This window comes from Thamnophis sirtalis, unplaced genomic scaffold, assembly GCF_051295495.1.
Source record: "Thamnophis sirtalis isolate CommonGarterSnake01/CBP01778 unplaced genomic scaffold, rThaSir2_p1.2 scaffold_3, whole genome shotgun sequence".
In the NCBI taxonomy this organism is placed as follows: domain Eukaryota; kingdom Metazoa; phylum Chordata; class Lepidosauria; order Squamata; family Natricidae; genus Thamnophis; species Thamnophis sirtalis.
Genome location: NW_028261383.1, coordinates 39206155 through 39233840, shown reverse-complemented (window position 1 = coordinate 39233840; position 27686 = coordinate 39206155). Strand labels below are relative to the sequence as shown.

Genomic DNA, 27686 nt, shown 5'->3' with positions numbered 1-27686 from the left:
TTTCAACTTTTCCATTTTAATACTCCAGTTAAACTCCAGAGCCCACATTTTAAAGATGTTTTAATATATAACTTAAGGTGCCAAAGGCATCTAATGCTCCTTCCTCCTATTTCTTCCACAACAACCCTGTGAAATCCTCCGTAACAACCTATTTCCTCCACAACAACCCTGTGAAACCCTCTGCTCACAAAAGAATCCTTTATGCCACCAGGCTCGAAATCTTGAGCTTGGACAACCTGGAACTACACCGCCTATGGTCTGACCTAAACATAGTACACAAAATTGACTGCTACAACGTCCTACCTGTCAACAACTACTTCAGCTTCAACCTCAATAATACACGAGCAAACAATAGATACAGACTCAAGATAAACCGCTCCAAACTCAATTGCAGAAAATACAACTTCAACAACAGAGTGGTCAATGCCTGGAATGCTCTACCTGACTCCGTTGTTACATCCTCAAACCTCCACTGCTTCAACCTCGAACTGTCTACCATGGACCTCACCCCATTCCTAAGAGGTCTGTAGGGGGCATGCATAAGCGCACCAGCATGCCTACCATCCCTGTCCTACTGTCCCGATTTATTTGTACTCATTTCATGTGCTCATGTCCATGTTTATACTTACGTTGTACATGTTTGGCAAGCCAAATAGAATAAAATAAAATAAATAAATAAATAAAAATGACTTGGGGGAGGGGCGAGGGACCCACCCAAGGTCACCCAACTCACAGTCATCTGTTTTCTAGCCTGATACCTTAACTATTAGACCAAGCTGGCTCTCATTTACCTTTTTTTAACCATTTCCCCCATTTTTTACCTAAATATAGTTGTTACAAAAGACTTATATCTATTGATACTTCTCATTATTTGCCATCTGTATGATGCAAGGAAATGATCAAACCTGGAAGTATTCTTATCACTTTTTTAAAAAAATATTTTTGTCTAATTTGTCTCATTTTCACTAGATTCAGAATGAAAACAAATATGGTTTAATGAAGCAAAACGTCTTCCAAATTTATGCTGCTATAGCATAATCAGTCCCCAATTCTAGTTTCTGGTACTTACACAATCACAACAGCAAACTTTACACACAATAAAGAATGTGAGCAGGGTTGGTAAAAAAAAAATACTGTGCCAAAACCTGGCTTTCAGCTTCTCACTAAATTCCTTACCCAGGGAAAGATGCTTTTAGTTTTCTACCTTATTTTCTGGGAACTTAGTAATTTCTTTTAAATTTCTTTTTGAATGTAATTATTAAGATGATGGAGCTGCCTACTGCTGTTATCTAGAAACCTTTTTGAATACCGCGTTCCACTCAGTGATGTGATTCAAAAAAGTTTATTACCGGTTCTGTGGACGTGGCTTGGTGGGTGCAGCATGGCTTGGTGGGTGTGGCAGGGGTAGGATATTGTAACATTTCCATTCCATATCCACTCCAGGGGAAGGTTAGTGCAAAACAGGCTGGTTTTTTGCCCTCCCCAAGCCTCGTGCGTGCCCTCCACTTACTTGCGTCCAAAATGGGCCACGTGGGAACTGCTGGGAGGGGCTGGAAGCGGTGGTCAGGGCCAGCCAGGAGTGGGATTTGAGGGTTCTCTGAACTGCACAGAATCTTAGCTAGAGGTTCTCCCAAATCACTGTGAATCAACAGGTGCCTACTCCTAAATAGACTACTATATTATGGAGACTTACAGCAAAAAGGAGATCCTGTATTACAGCTTGCAATCCCTTTTATTTTAAAGAAAAACTAGGCAAATGGTTTTGACTAAATAGGACATGACTCTCAACATAATAGAAAGGTGTGACATGACAAGTATAATCTTTAAAAAATATTATTTAACCAAAACTAAACCAAATAGAATTTTTAAGGAAAAAATGCAAAATGAATGATTTAGAAACCTAATACTATCAAACTATATATTTAATAACTGAAAATATATAGGAATGTATATTGATCAATAAAGAGAATTACCAGAGAAATGAGTTCTGAATAGACTAGGTAGATACATATTCTTTAGGCAACACCACTTTTTCTACTTACCGTACAAATTTTTGGGTGATAAACTTATCAATAGTTTCTTTGCTATTATATTGAGGTGGCATCATCCATGTTGTACAAATTGCCATCAAATATAAACTACGGGAGAATGATTTCAAGATTAGCTACTTACATATTTATTATACAAATATGTACGGCCATTCATCTTACAATCAATTTTGCATATTAGCATTCCACATAAAATAATTTGGAAATCGTATTGTGAATATTGTATAAGCTAGAGATCATTGGTACATTTTCTATTTGCAATGTCTAGCTAGAATGAATATTTGCGGTAGTACTTGTGTTTTAATTTGTTAAAAATGTATTAACTACTTGTTATCATTGTTCAGGTTCACCGACAAATGTGTGCTCGACAAAAGCGCACTGTCAAAACCACGCGGAGAAAACCGTGAGTTTGAAATCGCGCCATCGAATGAGCGCAGAAGCACGCCGACAACAGCGCGCCGACAGAAGTGCACTCTAAACCTAACCCTAGCCCTAAACCTAACCCTTACCCTAACCCTTACCTTAACCATAATCGCGCTTCTGTTGGCGCTTTTGTGGGCGTGCTGTCGACATCGCGGTTTTATCGCCGCGATTTCATTGGGTGCGCTTTTGTCGGGCGCGCATTTGTCGGGTCATGCATTGTTCAAAGTATCTAACTTGAAATTACTATTTTGCTATTTAATAGAACCTCCAACAACCCGATCATCAGCTACTATACGTAACAGTAAGAGTCAAGATATATCCCACATTGCATTTGGATCTAAAGTCCTTGGACCACCACCTCTCTCAGGCCGAAGACTCACAACAAGAGCATCTGGGGAGGTAAGATTCTTAAGAACAAATGTTTTGGTGGCAATTCTGTGTCCCCTCCCCAAATTAATATCTAAAATACACATAGTCCTCAACCTACAATCAAAATTGGGACCCAAATTTCTATTGTTAAACATAGAGGTGGTTAATTGAGCCAATTTTACAATCTTTTTGCAGTGGTTCTTAAGGAAATAATAGTTCTTAAGGAAATAATTGCAATTGTAAAGAGACTCAGATAGTTGTTAAGCAAATGCAGCTTCCCCCATTGCTTTTGCTTGCTGTAAAATGGCTGGGATCACATGACCATGGGGATGTTGTTGATCATGTGACCATGGGGACACTGTTGTGGTTGGAAGTGTGAGCACCAGTTGTAAGTCCTTTTTTTCCATTCCACTGTAACTTAAAATGGTCACTAAGTGAATTGTTTTTAAGTCAAGAACCACCTGAATGAACAGAAAACTTATAAAAAACCCTTCCCATTCCAACCCTCAATTGCTTTCCTAAACCAGAAAAAAAGTTCAGAATATATAGGGGATTAATGAGGGGAATGGGAGCAGTTTTCTTCCCATAGACCTCCCACTCCCATTCTTACTAGAAAACAAAATTAAAATAGAAAAACAAACAAAATTGATGCCACTCTTTGATCCCTCGAAAAAAGTGGCAAACTGTTTTGTAATGCCTAATCTCTACAAGGTACCCATCTTTAGTCTGTGATTTGGCCATCTATTATAATTGGTAATGTAATAAAGTTTGAGGTCCTCAGTACCACATCCAAAGATGCCAGTGTGTCCCCAGATGTTGCTTTCTGCGTGTACTGGGCTCCATACATCTTAAAACATCTGATCAAGAACAATAGAGGCTCACATATTGCAAAACAAAACACCAGTGTTTCATTTTTTTTTAAATGCCTCTGGTCCCAAATGAGTCCCATCAGTGTTTTTAGAAAATGAAAATCCTGGGCAGCTGTAATTTAATGCTCTTTGTCATTGGAGCCCCAGAAAAGAGTATAGGAATGGCCCAGGTAAATCAGGCTGAAGCCTATCTTACTTCTTCAAAATGTTGTTATCTTTGTGAATCAGATGCCTCTGGGTGCTTGAAAGCAGGAGTTAAAGATATACCTGTCATTTCTGCTAGGTAGACCAAGAAATCAACTCCACAGGAAGCCTAAAACTACTTTTATTACTATTGATTGTCCTTACAAAATCTTGCCAGTCTGATTGTGTTATAATCTCATCCTCCTTATACTTCACTGAATTAGGGAGCTGGCTATTACTTTCTTTCTGTTATGGGCTTTACGTATGCTTTGCCTTGATAACAGAATTTCCATGTTTCCTTCAACATCTTCCTCCTTACTCACTGCACCTGTCCTGTATCCCTGCAACTGGTATTTGGAGGCATTGGCCTGAATCCTGAGATAGCATTGAGTGTCCAGATTAATAGCTTTCAGTGGTAAATGAAACAGAGGCAAAAGGAAACAGCTGGTTGATTGGCAGCAATTGATACAAGAAGCATGGCAGATTTGTATAGAAAGGATCAGATGAGGCCTGTATTTCCTCTTAGACCCCACTTCCAGAGAATTCTGGGAGTTGAAGTACACGAATCTTAAAGTTACCAAGTTTGGAGACCCCTGTCTGAGATCATGCTTGGCCTAGAGCAGGGCTATTAAACTCCTGGCCCACAGGCCACATGCATCACATGTTGGCCACACCCAGTTTAGCGAAGGGGAAAATGTCCCGATACGGGACTCAACTACTTTTGCCTTCTATTGTCTTTATAACATTCTATTTCCTTGTCAAATTTTCACAGTGAGAATTTATTATGTAAGAAATATTTGGCTCACTGTAGATGTCAACCTTACCAGATAGAGCAGATGGGAAACACAACCAGATAAATTAAATCTACTTTATTGTAAAGATACATTAACAGAATCTTGCAGGTGTACAAGTACAATTCTCACTCCATCATCTTTACATCCGAGAAATTAGGGACAAACCTTTTGAAGCCTTTTGCCCTGCCCACTAATCAGCTGTGGGCTATGCTGTTACTTATCTGACCATACCCAAGGCAGTATCTCTTCACCCTGTCTCCCAAGGTGTTTCCCACATACTACTATATAAACATTTCATGAATATTCTTATTTCTGTGTTTACCTTCCAGCCTCCCAAGCGTATCAATTGGCAATTTTGACAGCAGTGAAATGAAAAAAGGAATTCAAACCTTCAATGTTTTTTTCTGATCAAATTTAAAATGCACAGTTCCAATTTTCCATTACATAACCCATGTAAAAGTGCAACAGGGATTGCAACCTGTGCTTGTAATGTAATGCTTTCTATTAAGATCCATCAACTTTTGGAAAAAAATTGAAGTTATTGCTTGGTGTTGATAGTGCTAAGCACTAAGCAAAAATGTGTTTGCATATGTTTAGACACAGACACAAACTTTATATTTTTTACTGAAAACAATTGTATTTAAAGTACAAAATACTATGGTTTTTAATACTAATAAAAGCAGTATTCAGTCCGATTTTACATTTTTTAGTGTTTGTACTATGTCTTCTAATCTAACACTACATCGTTGAGTTGTTCTATGCTCTGGCTCATGTCAGCATTGATGTTGTTGTGGGTGGAAGCTTTATACTTCCCATTCCCCCACCTCCTCTCAGTGGACCTAACCCTAACCCTAACCCCCATTCTCGTTTGACTATAATTGTTTAAACATCCTTCATCATAAAACATACCAAAACTCAAGACATAACCACATACTGGCATCTCATTTGCTATTTCTAGTATCCCAATAACACTATTCCTTATGGCCTATTCTAGCATAAATTCTTTTATTTTTTCTTCTTCTGTGTCTTGCCATCTAGGGTAGGGTTCCCATCCATCTAGTTCTCCTTTCCATATTCCACTTTTTCCATTTCCAGACAGAAACCATTCACCATAGATGTCAGCAGATTTGATTTCTTTGTAGTCATTTTTCTCTTTATTGCTTGGGACTCTACCCTCTATTTTTCCCATTTGATAAGCATCTCCACACTTTTCATCATATTTTTCTGTTAAGTTCTCTAATTTTTCAAACATTTTCTCAAATGTATTCAATAGTTTCTCTATTGCAAACATTATCTCTTGCAAGCTGACAGTTTCTCTCTATTGTTGGAAATAAGCCATTGTTTCCAGCTGTTAAAACACTGCTGCTCTGACTAGGAAGATTTTTACAAGGTTACACCTAGGTTCACCATGAGATCTCTGGTTAAGGATATACTTCAAAGGAACATTTGTATAAACAAATGGTGCTTTACTTCTTATCACTTTCTATAAACAAACTGTGAGTCTTTAAAGTTCCAGACCAGGATAATCAGTAGTGAAAGTAAAAGTATTTTGTGTTCAATACTCAAGTTTCCAGTCTTCGAGTAGCAGTGTTATCTCTCCCTTTGTTGTTACAATTGTTGCAATTCTCTTTATTCTTTTTGTATCTTTTAATATTCCATATTTTAAAAAAGTCAAATTCTAACATGAAATAGAGAAGAAAGAGTAAAAGACACATGTAGTGATGAATAAGGAGAAGTTTAGTCCATAGGTTGTAAAAATAATAGTAAAAATTATAGAAGAAAACTTGATCCATTCATTTCAAACGGTTTGCATAAATTCCATTCATGAAAATAACATTTAAAAATTAAGATAACACACTGACCAAAACCATCCAAAGCTTAATTCTGCTGCTTATTTCTTTTATTCTTAGATTTAAATTAGCTTTAAGTTTTTTATAGGCAGTCTCTTTTCAAACGGATAAAAAATTCCTCACCAGCTGTAAACACTTTCTCTTCCATTTCCTTCCGTTTTGGAGCCATCCCTACTTCGTCAGCCTAGGGGCTGAGCTTTTAACACCAGCTAAGAGACCTTCTCCTGCATCAATCAGGGACTTTGCGATGTGCCTGTGATCAGTAGAACGTAGTCTCCCTGTTCACCGTCTCTACGGGACGGTTTAGGTCCGATTGGACCACCAAGCGATAAAAGTATTGGCGGAGATCTCAGTGCATCAAGATCAGGTGACCATTTCGTAGCGACGTAGGCTCCTCCACCGTATTCTATTATATTCTATAAGTACTCATGGGGCTAGGGCTATAGTCTGTATAGTAAGACAACACAGTCCTGCCTTGTCCTGCTGAACCTCACATTTTCTTCTTTTTGCTATATATGATAATGAAATATAATATTTGTAATATAAGTTTAAATTTTGTAATTTACTATTTATCTAGCTGTTATTTTTTTAAAATTATAAAAGTACAGTTTATTTTGAAAAAATACTTACTGAGACTCAATAGCATAAACTTATATATAGATAAAATATCATTAGGATACCACTGTGCAAATTTAGTCTTTTAATTAAACTTACAATTCAGTTTTTTCTGTCTCTTTTTCTTAAAGTACTTTATACTGAATTGATATAACATTAGAAAATTCTTTTTTTTTAAGATCACAAAATCAGGCATTAGGACGAAAAGGTCATGCCAAATGCCAAGTTTAGAAAAGAGAACAGAACCAGTACACGATACAATAATGACTGAACAGTCTCCATCATCTCTCAATATGGCTTTAGATGCAAAAAATATACAAAACATCTGTAACACAAATCAAGTTTCCCTGGACCAGGGTAAGATGCTGGCACAATAGTTATAAAACTGACAGTGTTAACTTTTTTAAATTGTTCTTTATTAATTGCCTCAAGAAACTATATAGTAAATTTAATAACACTTTTCTCTGCTTTACTGCTTGAACAACTGAGTTTTCAACAGGTGAGTGATCTGATTTTAAAATTAGGAATGCTGTCAAGTGGTATATTGGAGATGACAATAAGACATTGCAGTGGAAACAGATACTTGTGGAGAGGATATTTTCTTTTATTACTAAATTGTTTTCCAATATTCTTGTGAGTCAGGTTGAGTTGACAGAAGCCTTATCATGTCAGCCAGTGAGTTTCATGATTTGATTTCAGAATATTTCCAGAGCTAAGAACTGTTTAAAAACTATATTATATTTAGGAATTATTGCAAAAGTTTTCATCATATATGTATCCATATCACTTTGTAATTGATCCTAGGTTTACATATAGAGGCATATCACTTGATTTATTTAAATTCATTGTTGTGTGTTTGGTAACTACTGTGTTTCCCCGAAAGTACAACCTATCCTGAAACTAAGGCCTTGCCACATTTTTCAGGTGGGCAAAAATATAAGCCCCCCCTGAAAATAAGCCCCCTGGATAACCCCCCCTCCGGCCAGGCAGAGCACCGCTCACCGACTTAGTGGTAACCCATAGAGTGCATTTCTAGGGTGGTCCCTGCTGGAAGAATTGGAAGCCAAGTTCCAGAGCTTGAAATTCAGAGAAGTTATGCTTGGAGTGCGGTGGCGGCAGCGGCAGTGATGCCCTGGCCCTTCAGGGAGAACTGGGCCAGGGCATGGTGAGGCTGGGAGGCATGCGAGCTGGGGGCAGAACAGGCGCTCGCGCAACCACCCTCTCTAGCCAGGCAGAGCTCCATGCACTGGCCTAGGGGATATCCCGAATGTGCTAAGTCACGGGAGCACGGGAGCTGGGCGGCGGGCAGAGCACCACATGGATTGGCGCCTTAGGGATATCCCATAGGTCAGTGAATGGTGCTCTGCCTGGCTGGAGAGGGGGTTTTCCGGGTGGCTGGTCATGAGCGTGTTCATCTCATGGCTGCATCACCCCTGAGGCTGTGCCCGGCTCTTTGGGAGCCCGCTCGCAAGGGAGCAGCTGCCCAGCAACCCCAAAACAATAAGCCCTCCCCTAATAATAAGGCCCAAGCCATATTTTGGGGGTCAAAAGAAAATAAGACCCTGCCTTATTTTCAGGAAAACACGGTAGCAGTTGAATATATGAACTCATTCTATAGGAAAAATGTAATGTGGAGTTGAAAAACAGGATCATACTGAAAACCATATCTGTAATGACTTAATTATGGTATAATAACCTAATTAAAATTCACTGAGTAAACCTGTATAGAGTGATGGCAACTAGACTGCAGACCAAAGAAACTAATTGGATAAGCAGTAAAACATTTCAAATCAAAAAGAAAAAGTATTCCACTTGCCAGGACTCAATTTACAAACAACTCTACAAGGATGGCTGAGACTCTTCATCAACATGTATGGATTAACGTTTGCCTATTATGGCTGTGAAAGTTGGGCCATAAGGAAGGCTGAGCACCAAAGAATTGAGGCCTTTCAACTATGGTGCTGGAAAAGACTCCTGCGAGTCCCTTGGACTGCTAGGTGATCAAACTGGTCAGTCCTAGAGGAGACCAACTCTGACTGCTCTTTAGAAGGCCAATTCCTGAAGATGAAACTCAAATAGTTTGGCCACCTATTGAGAAGGAAGGGCTCATGGGAGAAGAGCCTAATGCTGGGAAAGATTGAGGGCAAGAGAAGAAGGGGATGACAGAGAATGAGGTGGCTAGATGGAGTCACCAAAGCATTAGGCATGACTGAAATGGACTCTTAGGAATGGTAGAGGACAGGAAGGCGTGGAGGAACATTGTCCATAGGTCGTGATGGGTCAGACACAGCTTCGCAACTAACAACAACAAATTAAACCTGTCTTGCAAATTTAAAAACAAATCCTGTTGATTTTCAAAAGAAAAATATTCCTTTACAATTTAGTATTGCAAAGAGCCAATATTATTTTTCTAACTTTTTTCTTCTAGGCACCTTCCTATCTGTTCCATTGAGAAAATTTGCAACAATGGCCCAGAAAGAGTCAACAGTGCAGTGTAAATTCTATGTTCTTTAATATCACAGCTCTTTCAGTGTAAGATCTTTTATGTTTCAGGGAATATTACAGGGATTATGAAAATCAAAACTTTCAGAATGGAATTTTCTTCTAAGCATTAATCAGGATTTGCAGAATTACACAAAGTGCATATAGATAAAGAATTTATTGTGCTTTTAGAACAAAGAAGAAAAAAACTAAGAAGAAATTGGTCTTGTAAGCCTTTATATGTACTAAAAAAACTAGTGAACAGAAGAGTGACGCTTTCAGCAAAACTAATTGCCAATGCCAGTTTTTAAATATTACTGAATGTAGTATTTCTGTAGAGCAAATTATATTTTTTAAAATATTAAGAGCCCAAGTTTGCTCTGCAGTTTATATTCTGGATATTGAAACAGTTGCTTAATGAACAGTTTTTCTCCTGGACTTCGGTTAAATTTGATACTGGCTAACTAATAGTCATTCTGACCACTCTTGGAATAATCTGACTCAATTAAGGGAATAAAAAATATACTAGAAAAAACGGTCAGTTATTCATAACAAGGTGAGCAAGAAAGTGAAAAGTGGAGATAACAAGTAGGACAGTTGTAGCAAATATTTCTCTAAATCTTGTATGCCATCAACAATCTTTATCATCTTCTCTTATATTATACTTACATCCCTTATTTTATTCAGAAGCTCAAGGCTCCATCCATAGCCTTCCCACTCCCTTTTATTTTTCCTTTGCAACAAACCCATGAAGTAGGTTGAGCTTACAGAAAGGGTTTAGGCAGGGATGGGATTCAGCCAGTTCGAGGCAGTTCAGATGAACCGGTAGCTCTGACAATCAGCTGAGAGCGAACCGGTTCACTCCGACGATAAGGTGGGACCGCCCGCCCGCCCTTGCACTTTTCTTACCTATATCCTCTCAGCTGATTAGTGCAGCAGAGCGGATTGCCGCGCCTCAGCTGTGTTAATCTCCAAGAAGTAACGTGGAAGGTAAGTTTTGGTAAAACTGTGCACATGCGCAAAACACACAATCACTGAACTGGTTGTTAAACTGGCAGGATCCCATTACTGGGTATAGGCCAGCAAGAATTCATGGCCGAAAGTGGACCTGGATCTCCCTGTTGCCATATAAAGCCTTTAACCATTACACCATATGGAGTTTCATTTACTATTTATTTTACAATATACAGTATAATGATAATCTATTGCCCTCAAACATACTTATTTCATTGGGTGACAAGTATAATCCAAAATAGAGATTTCATAGTAGTTCAGCTTCAAGATTATAACAGCTTCAGTAGTAGTGATTAAACACAAACTTTTAAAAAATATTTTCAACTCTTTTGGCGAATAAAATAGAGGAAAGGGATTTCTGTTTTTCAGTTTTTGTAAATAAGTTCCTCTTGGGGTTCCCTGAGGTGAAATCATTACCTCAACACCACCCCATCCAAAGTCAAGACTCAAGAAAACTATCAATTATTCTGCTCCCTCAACAGAGGTTGAATGTAATCATTGCTCATTTGTCACTCCAATCAATATGTTGAGCTTATTAACTAAGAATTACACTGTCCCATCACAGAAATCAGGCAAACCAGATAGAAAAATAGTGAGGCGAGTCAAAATTTGGTCATATAACCCAATGCTGAGATAAATAATAATTTCATAGTCAAAGTTTACTATAACAAATATCCAAAAAAGGTAGGAGGAAGTGGGAAAAAGACCAAACCATTTAGTTCTTTTTTAACTAGCTTTTGACTCCTTCCTAGAGAATATATGGTATTCTAAAGATTCTAGTCCCAGATAAATACAGTTGAAATAAATGCTGAAATATTGCAAAAAGAAAGCAAATATCCTTGTGTCTATTAACATAAAAGATGTGGAGGGAATTGTGGAGATACAGAGTAATGAAGGGAAGTGCAGAATATATATTTGTCTCCGTTGTGAATTGATCTATAATCCTAAAATAATATGCAATGCTTTATGTTAGATTTGTTCCAGTTACAAACAGAAATTCTTTAATCTGGCAACATAGAAAATGTATAAACATATCTTCTCTAGCAGGTGCGCAATGTCATTACAAAAGGGAAATTGGTGGCGAAGAAAGAAATAAAACAAATGAATATTGTATATCATTTGTCAGATTTTTTATGTCGTGTTAAAACCTTCATTAAATTGTGAGGCTGCAATTAGAGGCTCCAGCATAAATCTGACTCTGCAGTGGAAGTAATTAGACATTTAGGTGATCATTCTTGTATTTATCATGTTTGCTGCACTACCATGATTACACAGTAATTTACATATTTTCCTAAGAAGTTACACAAAATTATTCATTACAATTGATATGGAAACATTTGATATCCTTCCCTGACTCCCCATAGAAGAATTTCAGCATTTCTTGTGACTCAGAGCTAATAAGATTTTGTTTGCTCTAGAACACACGTCTCTTTCATTTGTAAGCAAGTATCAATGCTACAATGGCCACAATTTACATGAATTCTGAACTGTGCAATAATTGGTGTGAAATACAGTTCCGCAATAATATTCGCTAGATTCTTTTTCCACTTGTTTGTATTTCAGTCAAATTTAAATGTTTATCTGGTTCTCCAAAACTATCTAGCTCCCCAGGCAAACACAGAACCAATCGTAAGTTCAATTTAGGAAGGAGTTTCTTCACTTTCTATTGGATGGGCAACATTATAAATTGCCAAAAGTGTTGTTATTACCCTTCCTAAATTGCCCTTGTGATTGGTTCAGTGTTTGCCTAGTTCCAATACTCTGATCAATGTTATGAGGCCAAAAAAGCATCTTGTTTGCATAGTGAAAATTGGCTCTCTGTAAATTAGAACAAACCTAGAAAGCATATTAAAAAGTGTACTCTCAGAACCCCGTTCCACAATCCCTTTTTTTCTGCACAAAGAAATAGACATGATCCTACTCAAGAGGCAGACTTTGGCAAATCTAAATAAAATATTAAAGAGCAGAGATACCACAATGACAAAGGTACCTATTGTCTCAGCCGAGGTTTTCAAAGATGTAGTATATTAACATGAAAGCGGAACCATCCATCTAAATGTGGAAAATTTGTGTGGCTAAATGGTGTTGCTAGAGAAGACTGTTGAGAATACTTTGGAAGGCAAAAGGAACAAATTTTCAATGTTGTCAAAGAGAAGTCTTAATGGTCACTGGAAGCTCTATTACTGAAGCTCCAGCTTATATATTATGGGCACCTAGGATGAAACAAGAATCTTAGGAAAAGACTTTGATGCATGGAAAAACAAATAACAATAAAAAAGGGACAGAAGACACAGTGGCTGCATCACTGATGAAGAAAACATAAAAGGAATTTATAAAAATAGTTACTGGAAATCCTACCAAGATAATGGCAATCAGGTCATAAAGAGTCAGAAGCAAGAGAACAACAAAATTTCAGCCAGAAATTGAAAATAGTTATATTGTGTGTGTGTGTGTGTGTGTGTGTGTGTGTGTGTGTGTACACGTACATTGGTGGCTATGGCTCAGCGGTTAAGATGCTGGGCTTGTAAGCTGGAAAACTGCAGGTTCCGGACCTGAGCACCATGCAATAGGGTGAGCTCCCATCCTCACCCCAGCTCCTGCCAACCTAGCCATTCAAAAGCTTGCAAATGCGATAAACAGGTACTGTTTGGTGGGAGGGTAACGGGACTCCTTTATCTTTTTTGTGTGTGTGTATACATATACATACATACACACACACACACACACACACATATATATACATATATACATATGTTATATTTATGCTGATAAATAAATAAAGGGAGACTAGTATAGATCTATTTCAAGCTATTTAGCTCTCATCAGCTAGCCTGTGAAGTGTGACCTTCCTCCCATACTTGGGCATACCAGGGGTTGTGACTTTAAGTATGTATATACATACATACATACATACATACATACATACATACATACATACATACATACATACATACATACATACATATATATATATATATATATATATATATATATATATATATATATATATAAAGTTACAACCCCCGGTATGCCCAAATATGGGAGGAAGTTCACTACTTCCATTCTCTGTCCATCGGCTCGTCACAAGAGACCATCCAGACAGAAACCCAATATTTTTACTGTTGCCTTTGTTACAATTTGTGTTGTATTTGTGCTGATAAATAAATAAAGGGAGACTAGTATAGATCTATTTCAAGCTATTTAGCTCTCATTTATCAGCACAAATACAACATATAGATGATAGATAGATAGATAGATAGATAGATAGATAGATAGATAGATAGATAGATAGATAGATAACACTTCGATACTTTTCATATTTGTCTGATGTTAATAATGAAATAGACTAAACTTGAGACTTTTTTTAAAAAAAATCAAGTTGTTGGTGATATTGGTTTCTCAAGGTGTTCCATGTTCTAGCAACCAAGGCATATTGGTGTTACCTACAATGAAAATAATTGAATGGTGTATATTTGAGCAGATCTTGATGTTGTTTCACATTTCCCTTAATCATGTTATCATTTTCCCTAGCATCATTTCAAACAACAAAATATAATTTAGTAATGAAAAGGTTAAAAAAAATGCTGCTGGCTGATCTGGCAGCCATTATTTAAATCCATATCAGTGGCTTTTTGTTTGTTCTAAAATAAAAAGATTAGTGTTGCCTGATCACAGGGGAAACTGGTAAAATGGATATATTCATGTTCCCCCACCCCAGCCCAGAGCTATAGAGTTGAGATTCAAGTATAAATTAAACATGAGCTGAAAATAAAAGACGGAATATTTAAGAAATCCTCTTTGGAGAAGAAGGGTAACATTCACTTTTTAAGAAATGTGATGATAACTATTTCAGTCACATTCCAGCATAACTACGAAACAGAATGCAGTGGGGATGTGTAGATGAAGGGATATGATTAAACAGATAGGAACAAGCTTGAATCATTTCTAAGAATGATTTTTTTTCTTATTATTGTAACAATGAAACCCCTAAAATGGATTTAGGGAAGCCTTCAAAAGATACACATTGTAGGAACTATTTTGCTGCTTGTTTACATTACACTTTATTGATACACACTGTAGTATAACCAGGTACATCTTTGTACTTTATCCAGAATAATGTTTGACATTCTTGTAAAATGGAGAACAATATTGCTCATTAGGGATGTTTTTTCCAGCACTCCTACACCGATTAGTGTTTTAGGATGCAACGTAGTTCTGTGACCACATCTTTAAAAGATTTATAACATAAAGAGCCTAGGCCCTTACAATAAACTGGAAGGCACATTGCCTGTCGAAAGTGGAGGAACAAAAGTGAAGGAACGTCATCGGTAGACAATTAATTACAATAATTAATTATCTGGAAACACCTGCAACATTGGGATCAGCAATCTTGCAGTGATCTATCAAAATAAACACCAAAATGCTTCATTAAGAGAGGACGTCATGCCTAATATTTCTCCAAAATCATTTGTATATTGAAATTAAAATATGTGTGTCTAGCTATAAATAATTTATCCAGAAATCTTTTCAGAAGAGAGGTTAAAAATTATAACACTGAAGATAGGATAAGTAAAGTGGAGAATGCAATAGACTGGTACCACTGTGAAGAAGGATTCCTTATTGATAGGCCCTATGATTTCTCACTATCCTACATACTGAAGTCCCCAACATGTCCATGGAACCAGGACCTTGTTCAGCAGAACTGCTCCAAATAGTTCAAGACAAATGAATTAAAGGTCTATGTAAGACTTCATTTTGATCTACTCTGAGAAGTTACAATTATTACTTACTTTCTTAGTAGATTTATTTCTCTGGCTTTTTTCACCCAGGAGTCTAAGGTTGCTCATATGGCAATTTCTATTCCCCACCAAAACAACCCTTTTTATATTGTGCTTTTTTATCTCTATATATTGTAGATGTTTAATGTTAAATGGTGGGAGTATGCTTGATTTATTGTTTGATTTTATGCTATACTTCAGCCAAAGTCATATTGTTTGAGTTGAGAGATCTTACATGTCTTGTGGGTGGGTGTTTGGGTGAATGAGTGAGTGAGTGAGTGAGTGAGTGAGTGAGTGAGTGAGTGAGTGAGTGAGTGAGTGAATGAATGAATGAATGAATGAATGAATGAATGAATGAATGAATGAATGAGTAAATGAATAAGAAAACTGTAACATACATTCAACTTACTGATTGCCCCAAGGCCTCCTAGTGAATGCCGTAGTTAATAGTGAATTCGAACTTGGAGGTCCCCACTCCTTGTCCAACACATTAATTACTATATTTTTTTTAAAAAAAATTGATCTTTTTTACAATTTTTACCTGCTTATATTGCAGTATGAATTGTTGCTTTTTCCTGAAGAGACATATAGACATCATTAATACGCATTGTTCAACTTTTTGTGTTTGCAGATGAATGGATATTTCCTGACAAAGAAAACTCTCAATTGGAATCCAGCAGTCCTCTGCCGATAGCCTATGAAACATCCCATGATGTTTCAGGCTCTGTCCCTAGTGACGACCAGACATATGAAAGCAAAGAAGCAGCTGAAGTCCCTGAGGATATTTTCACCTACTCCTCAAAACCTAGATCAGCGCCGCATGGAAATCCCTTGAGTCTTTCTTCAGAAGATTGCACTTTTTCTTTGGATTTGAAGGAAGAAATTAGCAAGGAGTGGCGAGGAGCTCAAATGGAAGATGACTTCTATGGAAATGAGAGCAATGGAGAGGTAACGTGATGGGTTTAAAGGCTTGCTGTTATTTTGCTGTATACCCCTGGGATTCCTCCTCATGTATGCATATGTGTTAAAAAGTGATGTGTGTGTGTGTGTGTGTGTGTGTGTGTGTGTGTGTGTGTGTGTTTGTGTGAGATAGAGCCAGAAAAAAAAGTCTTCAGAAGAAAGTTGAATTGTCAATTGGAAAAGTTATTATTTTGTAGTGGTTAGGCCAGGGGGCTGAGTTCAGGGCAACCAAGACCCTAATCCACAATTAGATTTGGAAGGTAAATTGGAAAGCTTTGGGCCAGTCACAGTCTCTCAGTCCATCTTACTCCAAAGGGCTGTTTTGTGCAACAAAACCTGAAGAAAAGAGTATCATATTGGAATTTGAACTTTTGGAAAGAGAAAACAATTTAGGAAAAAAACTGTTGAGGGGGGAAAACTGTGAGAAAAAAAGGGAACTAAAATTAAATGTAAAGACGACCAAACTATCAATAGCAGATAGAACAACCAGCCTAAGAATTAACAATGAAGATATTGAAACAGTAGATAGTTTCTGCCTTTTAGAATTAACCATCCACTGAAAAGGAACATACAGTCAAGAAATATGCCACAGACTAGCACTGGGTAGAGGAACTTGTGAACATCTTGGAAAGATATTCAAATCCATGCTGTGCCTCTACCTGCAAAGAGGTTTTGCAAGTCACGATGCTCTATGGAAGTGGAAGGTGGACTTTAAAGAAACAGGACAGGAAGAACATTGATGTCTTTGAACTTTGACATTGGTGAAGACTTCTAAATATACCATGGACAGCCAGGAAAACAAACTGATGAATCATTGAACAAATCAACCTACAGTTCTCATTCAAAACACAGATGATCAGGCTTAATTATTTTACTTTGGACACATTATATGAGGATTCAACTTGCTGGCAAAGAAAATGCTAGGAAAGGTGGATAGAAAAAGAAGAAGAGGATGGCCACTAGCAAGGTAGATTAATATACCGTTAGAAGAAAGAATTATTCAAACAATATCATGGAGAAAATCTGTCTACTTACTAGGAGTTTATAAAATAACTTGATAGCACATAATCATAATTATTGTTATTTTACTCTTCAGTATAAAAAAAAGCTGAAAACCTCTTTATTTCAATAGATTAATAATTAAATAGAAGAATTTGACCATTCTTAATAGAATGAGATATACAGGTAAAACTCAAAAAATTAGAATATCGTGCAAAAGTCCATTTATTTCAGTAATGTAACTTAAAAGGTGAAACTAATATCTGAGATAGACTCATTACATGCAAAGCAAGATAGTTCAAGTCGTGATTTGTCATAATTGTGATGATTATGGCTTACAACTCATGAAAACCCCAAATCCACAATCTCAGAAAATTAGAATATTGTGAAAAGATGCAATATTCTAGGCTCAGTGTCCCACTCACAGATGGATCCTGGGCATGGGCTTCAAATGTCATATTCCTCTTGTCAAGCTGCTCCTGAACAACAAACAACGTCAGAAGCGTCTTACCTGAGCTAAAGAAAAATAGACCTGGTCTGTTGCTCAGGAGTCCAAAGTCCTCTTTTCTGATGAGAGCAACTTTTGCATCTCATTTGGAAACCAACGACCCAGAGTATGGAGGAAGAATAGAGAGGAACACACTGCAAGATGCTTGAAGTCCAGTGTGAAGTTTCCACAGTCTGTGTTGGTTTGGGGAGCCATGTCATCTGCTGGTGTTGGTCCACTGTGCTTCATTAAGTCCAGGGTCAACGCAGCCATCTACCAGGAGATTTTGGAGCACTTCATGCTTCCTTCCGCAGATGAGCTTTATGGGGATGCTGACTTCATTTTCCAGCAAGACTTGGCACCTGCCCACACTGCCAAAAGCACCAAAACCTGGTTCAATGACCGTGCGATTACTGTGCTTGATTGGCCAGAAAACATGCCTGACCTGAACCCCATAGAGAATCAATGGGGCATTGCCAAGAGAAAGATGAGAGACATGAGACCGAACAATGCAGAAGAGCTGAAGGCCGCTTTTGAAGCATCCTGGTCTTCCATAACATCTCAGCAGTGCCACAGGCTGATAGCTTCCATGCCACGCTGCATTGAGGCAGTAATTGCTGCAAAAGGGGCCCAAACCAAGTACTTGGTACATGTGCATGCTTATACTTTTCAGAGGTCCGATATTGTTCTATGTACAATCCTTGTTTTATTGATTGCATGTAATATTCTAATTTTCTGAGATTGTGGATTTGGAGTTTTCATGAGCTGCCATAATCATCACAATTATGACCAATCACAGCTTGAACTATTTTGCTTTGCATGTAATGAGTCTATCTCATATATTAGTTTCACCTTTTAAGTTGCATTACTGAAATAAATGAACTTTTGCACGATATTCTAATTTTTTGAGTTTTACATGTAAATGAAGTATTTTGTCAATCCTGTCTCTTCAGAGTTTGGCAAATAAAGTAGGAAATTATTGTTTATTTATTAAATGTATTTGCTGTCCGTCTTGTTTCGAAGCAACACTGGGCAGCTATGAAATTAAATTTAATGAAAAAATACTTTCCTTTTTTCTCTGAATCATTACAAATTTGGAAAAGGCATTCTGTCAATTATGGTTGTCTAGGTTAGAGGAAAAGAATAATTGGTTAAATTCAATACCACATTAAAGAATGCTGGCTTTAACCATGGTGTGTTGACCAAAACTAATGGCCCGCTTCAAATATAATAATAAAATATGGTTTACAAACAAGAAGGATTGGATTATTCACTGAGGTGCAAAAAAGTAAAATAGACAACATTATACATAGTTTACTAAAAGCTTCCTAGTTTGGTTTCTAAGAAGGAGCTTCCAGCACAATCAAAGGATTTGTTCATATCAGAGTTTATTAAACTGAGATGATAATATAAATAATATAATTGGAAATAGAAAATATTTCTTCGAAGACTTTTCCTATTCTGAAAATTTTGCTTTTTTAATACCCTTTATTTAACTAGAAATACTTTTCTTCATTATTCAGAAAGTTTCAGTCACAGAGCAGTTTTTGTTAGCATAACAGCAGTTTTTATTTTGAAATTTGAATAATTCCTGCAATAGAAATAAGGCTGAAATAAGATAGAAACAGACCTTCAAATAATTGTTTTCAGGCTATGTTCATAATAAAAATATTAGTTGTGCTTGCTTTATTTTTCATAAATATCTTTTTTTTTCTTCCAGATAATATCAATGTAAAAGTTACCTCTTAGCCAAGAGAAGAAGGGATATAGTTTTTCTAATATTCGGGGGGGGGGGGGGGGCTGGAAAACGTATGATAATGAGCAGTGTTTAAAATAATTCATCTTGCCTTGTTTCCCTATTCTAGGATGATAGTTACATGGACCTCGTGCAAGAGGCTCAGGATCTTCCAAATAACTATATCACATCAGGATTACCTCAGCCAGCAATATCCAAGGAGATTCTTCCCAAAATGGCATCCAAGAGTCCTGAAAGCAGGACATACAACTTCTGTACAAAAAAGACAGAAGAAGAAATATCACCCCAGTGTACTGAAGATGCTGTTGTGATAATGGACAAAGCAAATAACATTCAAAGAAGCTTGTTGCCCACTTCTTGTTTATCCCCAATCAGAAACCTGTCTAAGCCCTGCAAGGAAATATCTAGGGTCTCAAAATGTTTCTCCATCAGCGCGTTAAGAAGTTCCATAAGTAGAAAATCCCTAAAAGAAATCCAGCAGGAGGACTCAAACCCAATAGTCCAAATTCCTGTAAGTATTTTTTTTAAAATCTTGTTGGAATAAAAAGGATATTTAAGCTTTTGCATCTTTGCATCTGTTAATAACATTAGTATTTTAGAAAGTGTTACCATGGGATAAAGCAAAGATCAATCATATGGAAGAGGAGGAAAGCTGCCAGATTGATCCATGATACAAAGTTTAATTAATTATATATTCTTGTTTTTTTTTAAAAGACAAGATACATTCATGGCAAAATAGGACTACTAATTAGGATCAAGAATAGTTAGCAATGTAAGTACATAATCTCCCGGGCACACTAAATCTGGCTGGAGGATAAATGTAAGTAAGTAGACCATGGATAGAAAATATGTTTTTAATAGCAAAGAGAGGCAAATATCAAAACTTTTTTTTAATGAAAATCAAACTTAAAACTTATTTATCTGCCATGGTTTGTCTTTATGCCAGGATTTGTCAGAGGCTGACAAAAGTTTTGTTTGGGATAATGAAACATTTTCTGCAAAAACAACTCATTTCCAATCTGCTCAATTGTAATTTGGCATTTCTTAAATTAATGAGTGAAAGAAGAGGGTAGAAAAATTAATGAATTCTTATTAACCAGTTTTAAATAATTTACTGAAAGTTTCTAACAGCTGGAGGAAAAAAAATTTCTTGGAACAATTGCAGACACTGAAAAATTTTGTTCCATTTTTATGATAAAAGATGTTTTCACACTTGTATCCTGTTTATAGATTTCCTCTGGCTATTAGGTTAATATAATATAAATAATGGGAAAGACTGCACTTAGTGTGATGTAGGACATTTCTCCTCATACACCCGATCTATTTCATTTATTTTTCTTTTTAATTGAAATGCTTAGAGATCAACATTTACCTTTAGCCCTAATCTAAAATCCTGTGGAACTGGGATATCAGGTCAGTAATTCCATGCCATAGTAATGTTCCCTTGGAAGAGATTTTACAAAGCTATTTGCTCTTTGAATTCCACATAAGAAGAATTTTTTTCCCAATTGTTAGAATAAAATTTGACCACCATACCATCACTCAGGCTGGGGGGACAAAATTTAAACCCCTCAGAAAGGGCCCGCAACTTGGGAGTCCTCCTGGATTCACAGCTAACTTTTGACCACCATCTCTCAGCTGTGACCAGGGGGGCATTTGCCCAGGTTCGCCTGGTGCGCCAGTTGCGGCCCTACCTGAATCGGGAGGCCCTCACAACAGTCACTCGAGCCCTTGTGATCTCTAGGCTGGAATACTGTAATGTGCTCTACATGGGGCTACCCTTGAAGAGCATCCGAAGACTACAGCTAGTCCAGAATGCGGCCGCGCGAGTGATCGTGGGCGCACCACGGTTCGCCCACATAACACCGATCCTCCGTGAGCTGCACTGGCTACCTGTTGGTCTCCGGGTGCACTTCAAGGTCCTACTCACCACCTATAAAGCGCTCCATGGTAGTGGATCTGGCTATTTGAGAGACCGCCTCCTGCCAATTACCTCCCTGCGTCCCATCAGATCGCATAGAGTTGGCCTCCTCCGTATTCCATCCGCCAGTCAGTGCCGACTGGCGACTACTCGGAGGAGAGCCTTCTCTGTTGCGGCTCCGACACTATGGAACAATCTCCCCGTGGAGATTCGTACCCTCACCACCGTCCAGGCCTTCCGCACAGCCCTCAAGAACTGGCTAACCCGTCAGGCCTGGGGATAATTTTATTTCGCCCCTCCCGAATGCTGAGTGAATGTTGAGTTTTATTGTCTAATTTACTTTGTGCACATTTCTTTTTTTCGTATTGTCCCACACTCCCCTTCCTTTTTTGATTGTAAGCCGCCCTGAGTCCCCTCAGGGAAAAGGGCGGCCTATAAATAATTAAAACAAACAAAACAAAACAAAGAATAGTAGTAGGCATGGAATTTGACAGGTTGATTGCCTCTCTGAAAAAGCAGATTTCGTTTTTGTTTTTGTAGCACTTGGGCTGTCTGCCCTGCAAGCATGATTGCGTGTTTTCCAGCTCAGCCAGTAGAGATTGGAAATAAGTGACTATCTGCTACAATGCAAATCTAGCAATCACGTGCATTAAAAAACAGGCAGGTTAATTCAACCGTTGGTTCATACCATTTTTTTCCCCCATGAGGCTTTCAGGGCTGAATAGCATTTTCCATGCAACTTCTGCTCATTAATAATCTATACAAAGAGGTGAGCAAAATACAGCCCCATAGATGGTTGTCCTTTATGTGAAATGTTTACATGTTTGTTTGAATATTTTCTCTTTTGAGCAAAAGAAAGAGGAAAGACCGGAAGAAGTGTGCCAAACACGCCCCTTTCACAGCAGCTTTCACAAGCCTTTCACAAGTATGTATGGACAGCTGCTTAGACTTCTCAAGTAGGGAAAGCACTTAACTGGCATGGATAATCCCCAAGGTCTGGTTGAGTTTCAGCACTTTTGTCCTGATTTTTTAAGTCGGTATTTAATTTCTTTTCCAATCGCTATCAAACTGGATTTCTTTGGGGGGATGGGGAAGAGAGAGAAGTAAGTTTCATTATCAAGCAACAGTTCAAACGTCTACACAGAGTAAAAGACAAGGTTATTGTAATTTTAAGAGCAAACTGCTGAAGTCAGTACATTACCAAGTCAGTATAAAGGAAAGGAAAATTGACAGAACTTCAATAGTAATCTGTGGATGAAGATCATTCCTCTCTGCACCAGAACATTGTTGCAGCCATCCCCCTCCCTCCCCCTCAAATAGAAAACAAAGTGATTGAAGGATAACAGAAAATGCCATACTCAAAATCCCCAAGCTGTTTGGGTGGGGGATTGTGTCAGAGATGGGATTCACTTACCTTCCCTACCAATTTGCAAATGTGAGCGCTCGCACGCACCTAGTCTGCACATGTGCACCATCTTCTGCGCATGCGCAGTGCTCAAAGCCTCCTGCAGCCACCGCTATCAGTTCGCCTGAACCAGAGAGAACTGGCTGAATACCACCTCTGGATTGTATTCATGTCCATCAATTTAATTCTTATTCTCCTGGTTTTATTACCCACCATATAGCAGCCAAAACAGTTGATACAATCCTTGTTTGTAGAAACATAGAATCAAAATCATGTGAAGTATTAGTGCCACTTTATATAAATCCTTAGAAAGGCCACACCTGGAATACTGCATCTGGTTTTCGTCACTGCATTACAAGAAATATGTTGAGACTTTGGAAAGCATGCACTTTGGAAAGAACAACTAAGCTGATTAAGCGCTTGGAAACAAAAGCATATGAAGAACAGTTGCAGGAATTGGGTTTGGCCAATCTAGAAAAAAGAAGGACTAGGGGTGACACGATAGCAGTCATGAATACTGCCACAAAGAAGAGGGGGTCAACTTATTTTCCAAAGCACCAGAAGGCAAGAAAAGAAACAATGGATGGAAACTAAGCAAGGAGAGAAGCAAACTGAAATTAAAGAGAAATTTTCTAACAGTGAGGACAATTAACCAGTGGAACAGCTTGCCTTCAGAAGTTATAGGTGCTTCATCACTGGAGGTTTTTAAGAAGAGACTGGACAGTCACTTGTTTGAAATGGTATAGGGTTTCCTGTTTGAGCAGGGAGGTCGGACTAGAAAACCTCCAAGTTCCCTTCCAGCTCTATTCTGATTCATTGATATAGTCTTACAGCTGCCACGAACAACTTAGAGTAATTCAATATTTTACATTTTTCTTATCTGATATCTAGATTTCCTTTTCTCAAGTTAATCAGTCTGCGATGGCCAGGAACTTTACAGCTTATGATAATACAAACAATCAGATTTTTATGATATTTTCCTGTCTAGAACATACAGTATCATTACAATAGCTCCTGGCCTTCCTGGTCCATTTCTATCTGGCTATATGTACATTCCATCCATATCTTTGGTGCCGCGAAATCAAGGCACTGAAGTTTTGATTCTATAAGCAACTAATTGTTCAGATAGGGGCAATTGTGGAACTAGAATGTCCTCTAGTACTTTTTTTGAAGCAATCAGTATCCAAGGAAAGCTCCAATGAAGCAGTTGACTCTTGGTTAGGAATCTCTTTTGAGAAAGATGGACTGAACCTCTCCAAATATATCTTGATCTGTTCAAGTTTCAAATGATTACAATGGATTGAATCAAAGTAGTTTGAAAGCCACATATTTTAAGCCAAAACAAACTTGTCTTTTTAACATGAATGGGTTTTGAGACCTCAAAACCCAGTAATGAACCTATTAGTAATTATTAGTATATTAACATTCTTTTTTTAAAAAAGATGGGAAAAAATAGAATTCTTTAATTCATAAAAGTTCCTGCTTGCCTGTTGGAGGATTGACCAAACAGTTGCAGTTTACAAGCATTATTATATCTCCTCTACTATTTCCCTCCTCTTTTAGTACTAGAGGAAAGTATGAACAGTATGTATGGGGAGGGAGGGAGGGAGGAGAGAGAGAGAGAGATTGATTTCCATCATTGGCTTCTGCATCAAAACTCATATGCACGAAGACCTTCAAAAGAAAAAAACTCCTTCCTAACCCTCTCCTGCATTATGACAGGCAAAAATGTTCAAACAACTCTTGCTTGCTCACTACTTAGTAAAATTTAAGGACTTGTATACTTGCAATGTTTTATTCATGTTTTAATAGAGTCCTCTATTATTAAGTTCAAATATTTTTAATTAAGAAAGAAGTGCAGTCCTCTGGGTAATATTGCAACCAAGTAGATAGCTGGATAATTAAACTTTCCTGCACATGCAACTACATTTAAAGAAATCTGAATAAATCATTTGAACATGGGAGAATGCAAATGTCATTATGTGCATCTCTAAACTGGAAAAAATATCTTTGATAACAGGTTTTGTCTATGAGTTGAATGTTTAAGAGCTTAATAAAATGTTTCTTATCATAATAAAAGAGAGAGAAGATAAGCTTTTAATTGTCAGCTAAAATATTGCATTCAGAAGAATCATGAATGCTACATGGAATTATATTTTGCATTGAATGCCTCATTAAAAAATTTAAAATGATTTCAGTTTAACTATTTTTTTAGTTGCCAATTTCTATTTGGCTGTTACAAACAATGCAAATATTAACCAGAAAAATAATTTTTAAAAAATGATCAGAAAACTTGTTACTAGGTACCATTTCTAACAAATTGTCCATTTCAGAAATTGAAGACATTTCCTTAAAAGTATTATTAGATAACAGTTCAAATCTTGGGTGGGGCTATTCTATGCTTCTGGAAAAGAAGTTGCTTTGTTTCTTCTAGCTAAGGCCTCCGCATTCCATTTCCCTGTTCACATTTTCTCGGTATACTTTCATGCAACCATTAAAAATGTTAAAAGATCTGCCCAAATTCCGTCCTCCAAAAGCACATACATTGCCTTGAGCTGGTTTAAAGTTATTTGAATCCTAGTGATGTATGGTATCTACATCACCCTGCCATTTTTACTTGGTATTATTTATGTTATCTCACAACATTAAAAAAAAAAGTGGGTTTCATAAGAGGGCTCTCAAAGCTATCATTCACGGTGTATCAAGGTAACTTTTAAGACTGAACCAAGAAGCAACCTTTATATTTCCAGTGTGTTTTTTTTTTAAAAAAAAAAATCGCTGTCAAATGGAATTTTGTGGATATAACCATATAATTTTCTTAGCAATAATAAAAAATGTTTTTATAGTTTCCCAAGGTAGCCAACAGCCCCAAAAATACCTAATTATCACTCATCCTAGTAGTAACCAAGTATTAAAGATATAACAGAATAGAATAACAGAACAACAGAGTTGGAAAGGACCCTGGAAGCTTTCAAATCCAATCCCATGCTTACACAGGAAACCCTATACCATTTGAGACAAATGATTGTCCAGTTGCTTCTTTAAAATTTCCAGTGTTGCAGCATTCACAACTTCTGAAAGCAAGATATTCCACTCATTAATTGTTCCAACTGTCAGGAAATTTCTCCTTAGTTTTAGGTTGCTTCTCTCCTTGATTAGTTTCCATCCATCATTTCCTGTCCTGCCCTCAGGTCATTTGGAGAATAGTTTGACTCCCTCTTCTTTGTGGCAACTCCTTAGATATTGGAACACTGCTATCATGTCCTTCTTTTCATTAAACTACACAATTCCAGCAACCGTTCTTTGTATGTTTTAGCCTCCAGCCCCCTAATCATCTTTGGTTTCTCTGCCAGTTGTGTCCAATTCTAGGGTGCGGTGCTCATCTCCTTTTCCTAACCAAGGGAGCCATTGTTGTCCAGAGACACTTCCGTGGTCATGTGGCCAACATGATTATATTCCGAAGGGCACAGAACGCTGTTACCTTCCCGCTGAAATGGTACCTATTTATCTACTCGCATTTGTATGTTTTCAAACACCTACGTGGGTAGGAGTTGACTCAGGTAACGGGAGCTCACCAGATCTCAAACCCAGTCTGTCAGCTTTCCAGATGAAATGTCAACGTCTTTAACCACTAAACCATCATGCCCCCCCCATAATTAAGTCTTAACCCTACCTAATTACCTTCATAGTCCTAATACATATGAAATCAGCTAGATGCTGCCATTAAAATAAGAAAAATGTTCAAAAAAGTGTTTAAATCTGGGAACTTTAAAAAAATCTTTTACAGGTGTATTATTAAAAAAGGAACAAATACTCATTCAGGAGTAGGATTTAGCCATAACTACAATGTAACTAAGTAATATAAGGCTGATGGATAATACCACAATTGCTAGAATAATACTTTTTGTATTTTTGACTTCCTTCCTTCCTATTTTCTTCCATATATTCATTACTGATTTTCATATCAAGCCTATGCATTAGCTGAATATAAATTCTCCATCCTTGGGCTTAAAAGTGAATTGTTTCCTGTGAAAAGATGAGGTGAAACAGCAAACCACACACTATTTATGTTTGGTCTCTGCTTGTAATGTACTTAGATCTGAATTGCTGTACATATTTGGTAGCAGAAAAGGGGTGTAGGTCGTTTTCTTCTGTAACATGGCATTAGATTACTTTGAGCATCTTTGAGAGTTTAGGAAACAATGATAGATCTCTGTCTATACCTATGTTTATAAAGTATGGATTGCCTACCTTTAAAATGTTTCCAATGTCAGGAGAATGTCAACTTGGAGAGCAGACCTTCAGATACCCTAGCGCTTAATTTGATTGACAGGTCTTACCTCCTCAACAATATATGAAAGACCTTGAGTAGAAGGAATACAGTAATATCAGAACTGATAGACCATTACAAATTTAACTAGTCAAAGGATGAGTCCATGTTTTATAGAAACTGACGATCAGAAGTTCAGATTTTGTAAACATGAGCCCTTTTCCGGGACACTCAATTTCTGAAGATTTGGGGGGGGAGAGAATTCGTACAAATCTAGAACAGAATTACTGCATTAGAGAAATCTGCAAATCCATTTGCTTGGCTTTACAAATCCATGACACAATGACTGTTTGGGCACTAATTTCATTAGAGGGAATGCCAGCCAACCTATAATGGGCACATTTCTCTAGTCGTTCCGATCTGCTGTTTTCATTGTATTATTTTCAGTTTCAATATTATGGTTA

The 27686-nt window shown here is 37.4% G+C and overlaps 1 protein-coding gene across 5 annotated transcripts in view; it reads left to right on the top strand.

The window, feature by feature from the left end:
- CFAP20DC (CFAP20 domain containing) overlaps positions 1-27686 on the top strand; it is a 184933-nt gene that overhangs the window by 79419 nt on the left and 77828 nt on the right. For all 5 annotated transcript variants that reach the window (XM_087708783.1, XM_087708784.1, XM_087708781.1 and 2 more), the window contains 4 exons: positions 2734-2870; positions 7331-7508; positions 16056-16372; positions 19736-20137. In XM_087708783.1, coding sequence (XP_087564909.1) covers positions 2734-2870; positions 7331-7508; positions 16056-16372; positions 19736-20137 — 1034 coding nt within the window. The remainder of the gene's footprint in view (positions 1-2733; positions 2871-7330; positions 7509-16055; positions 16373-19735; positions 20138-27686) is intronic.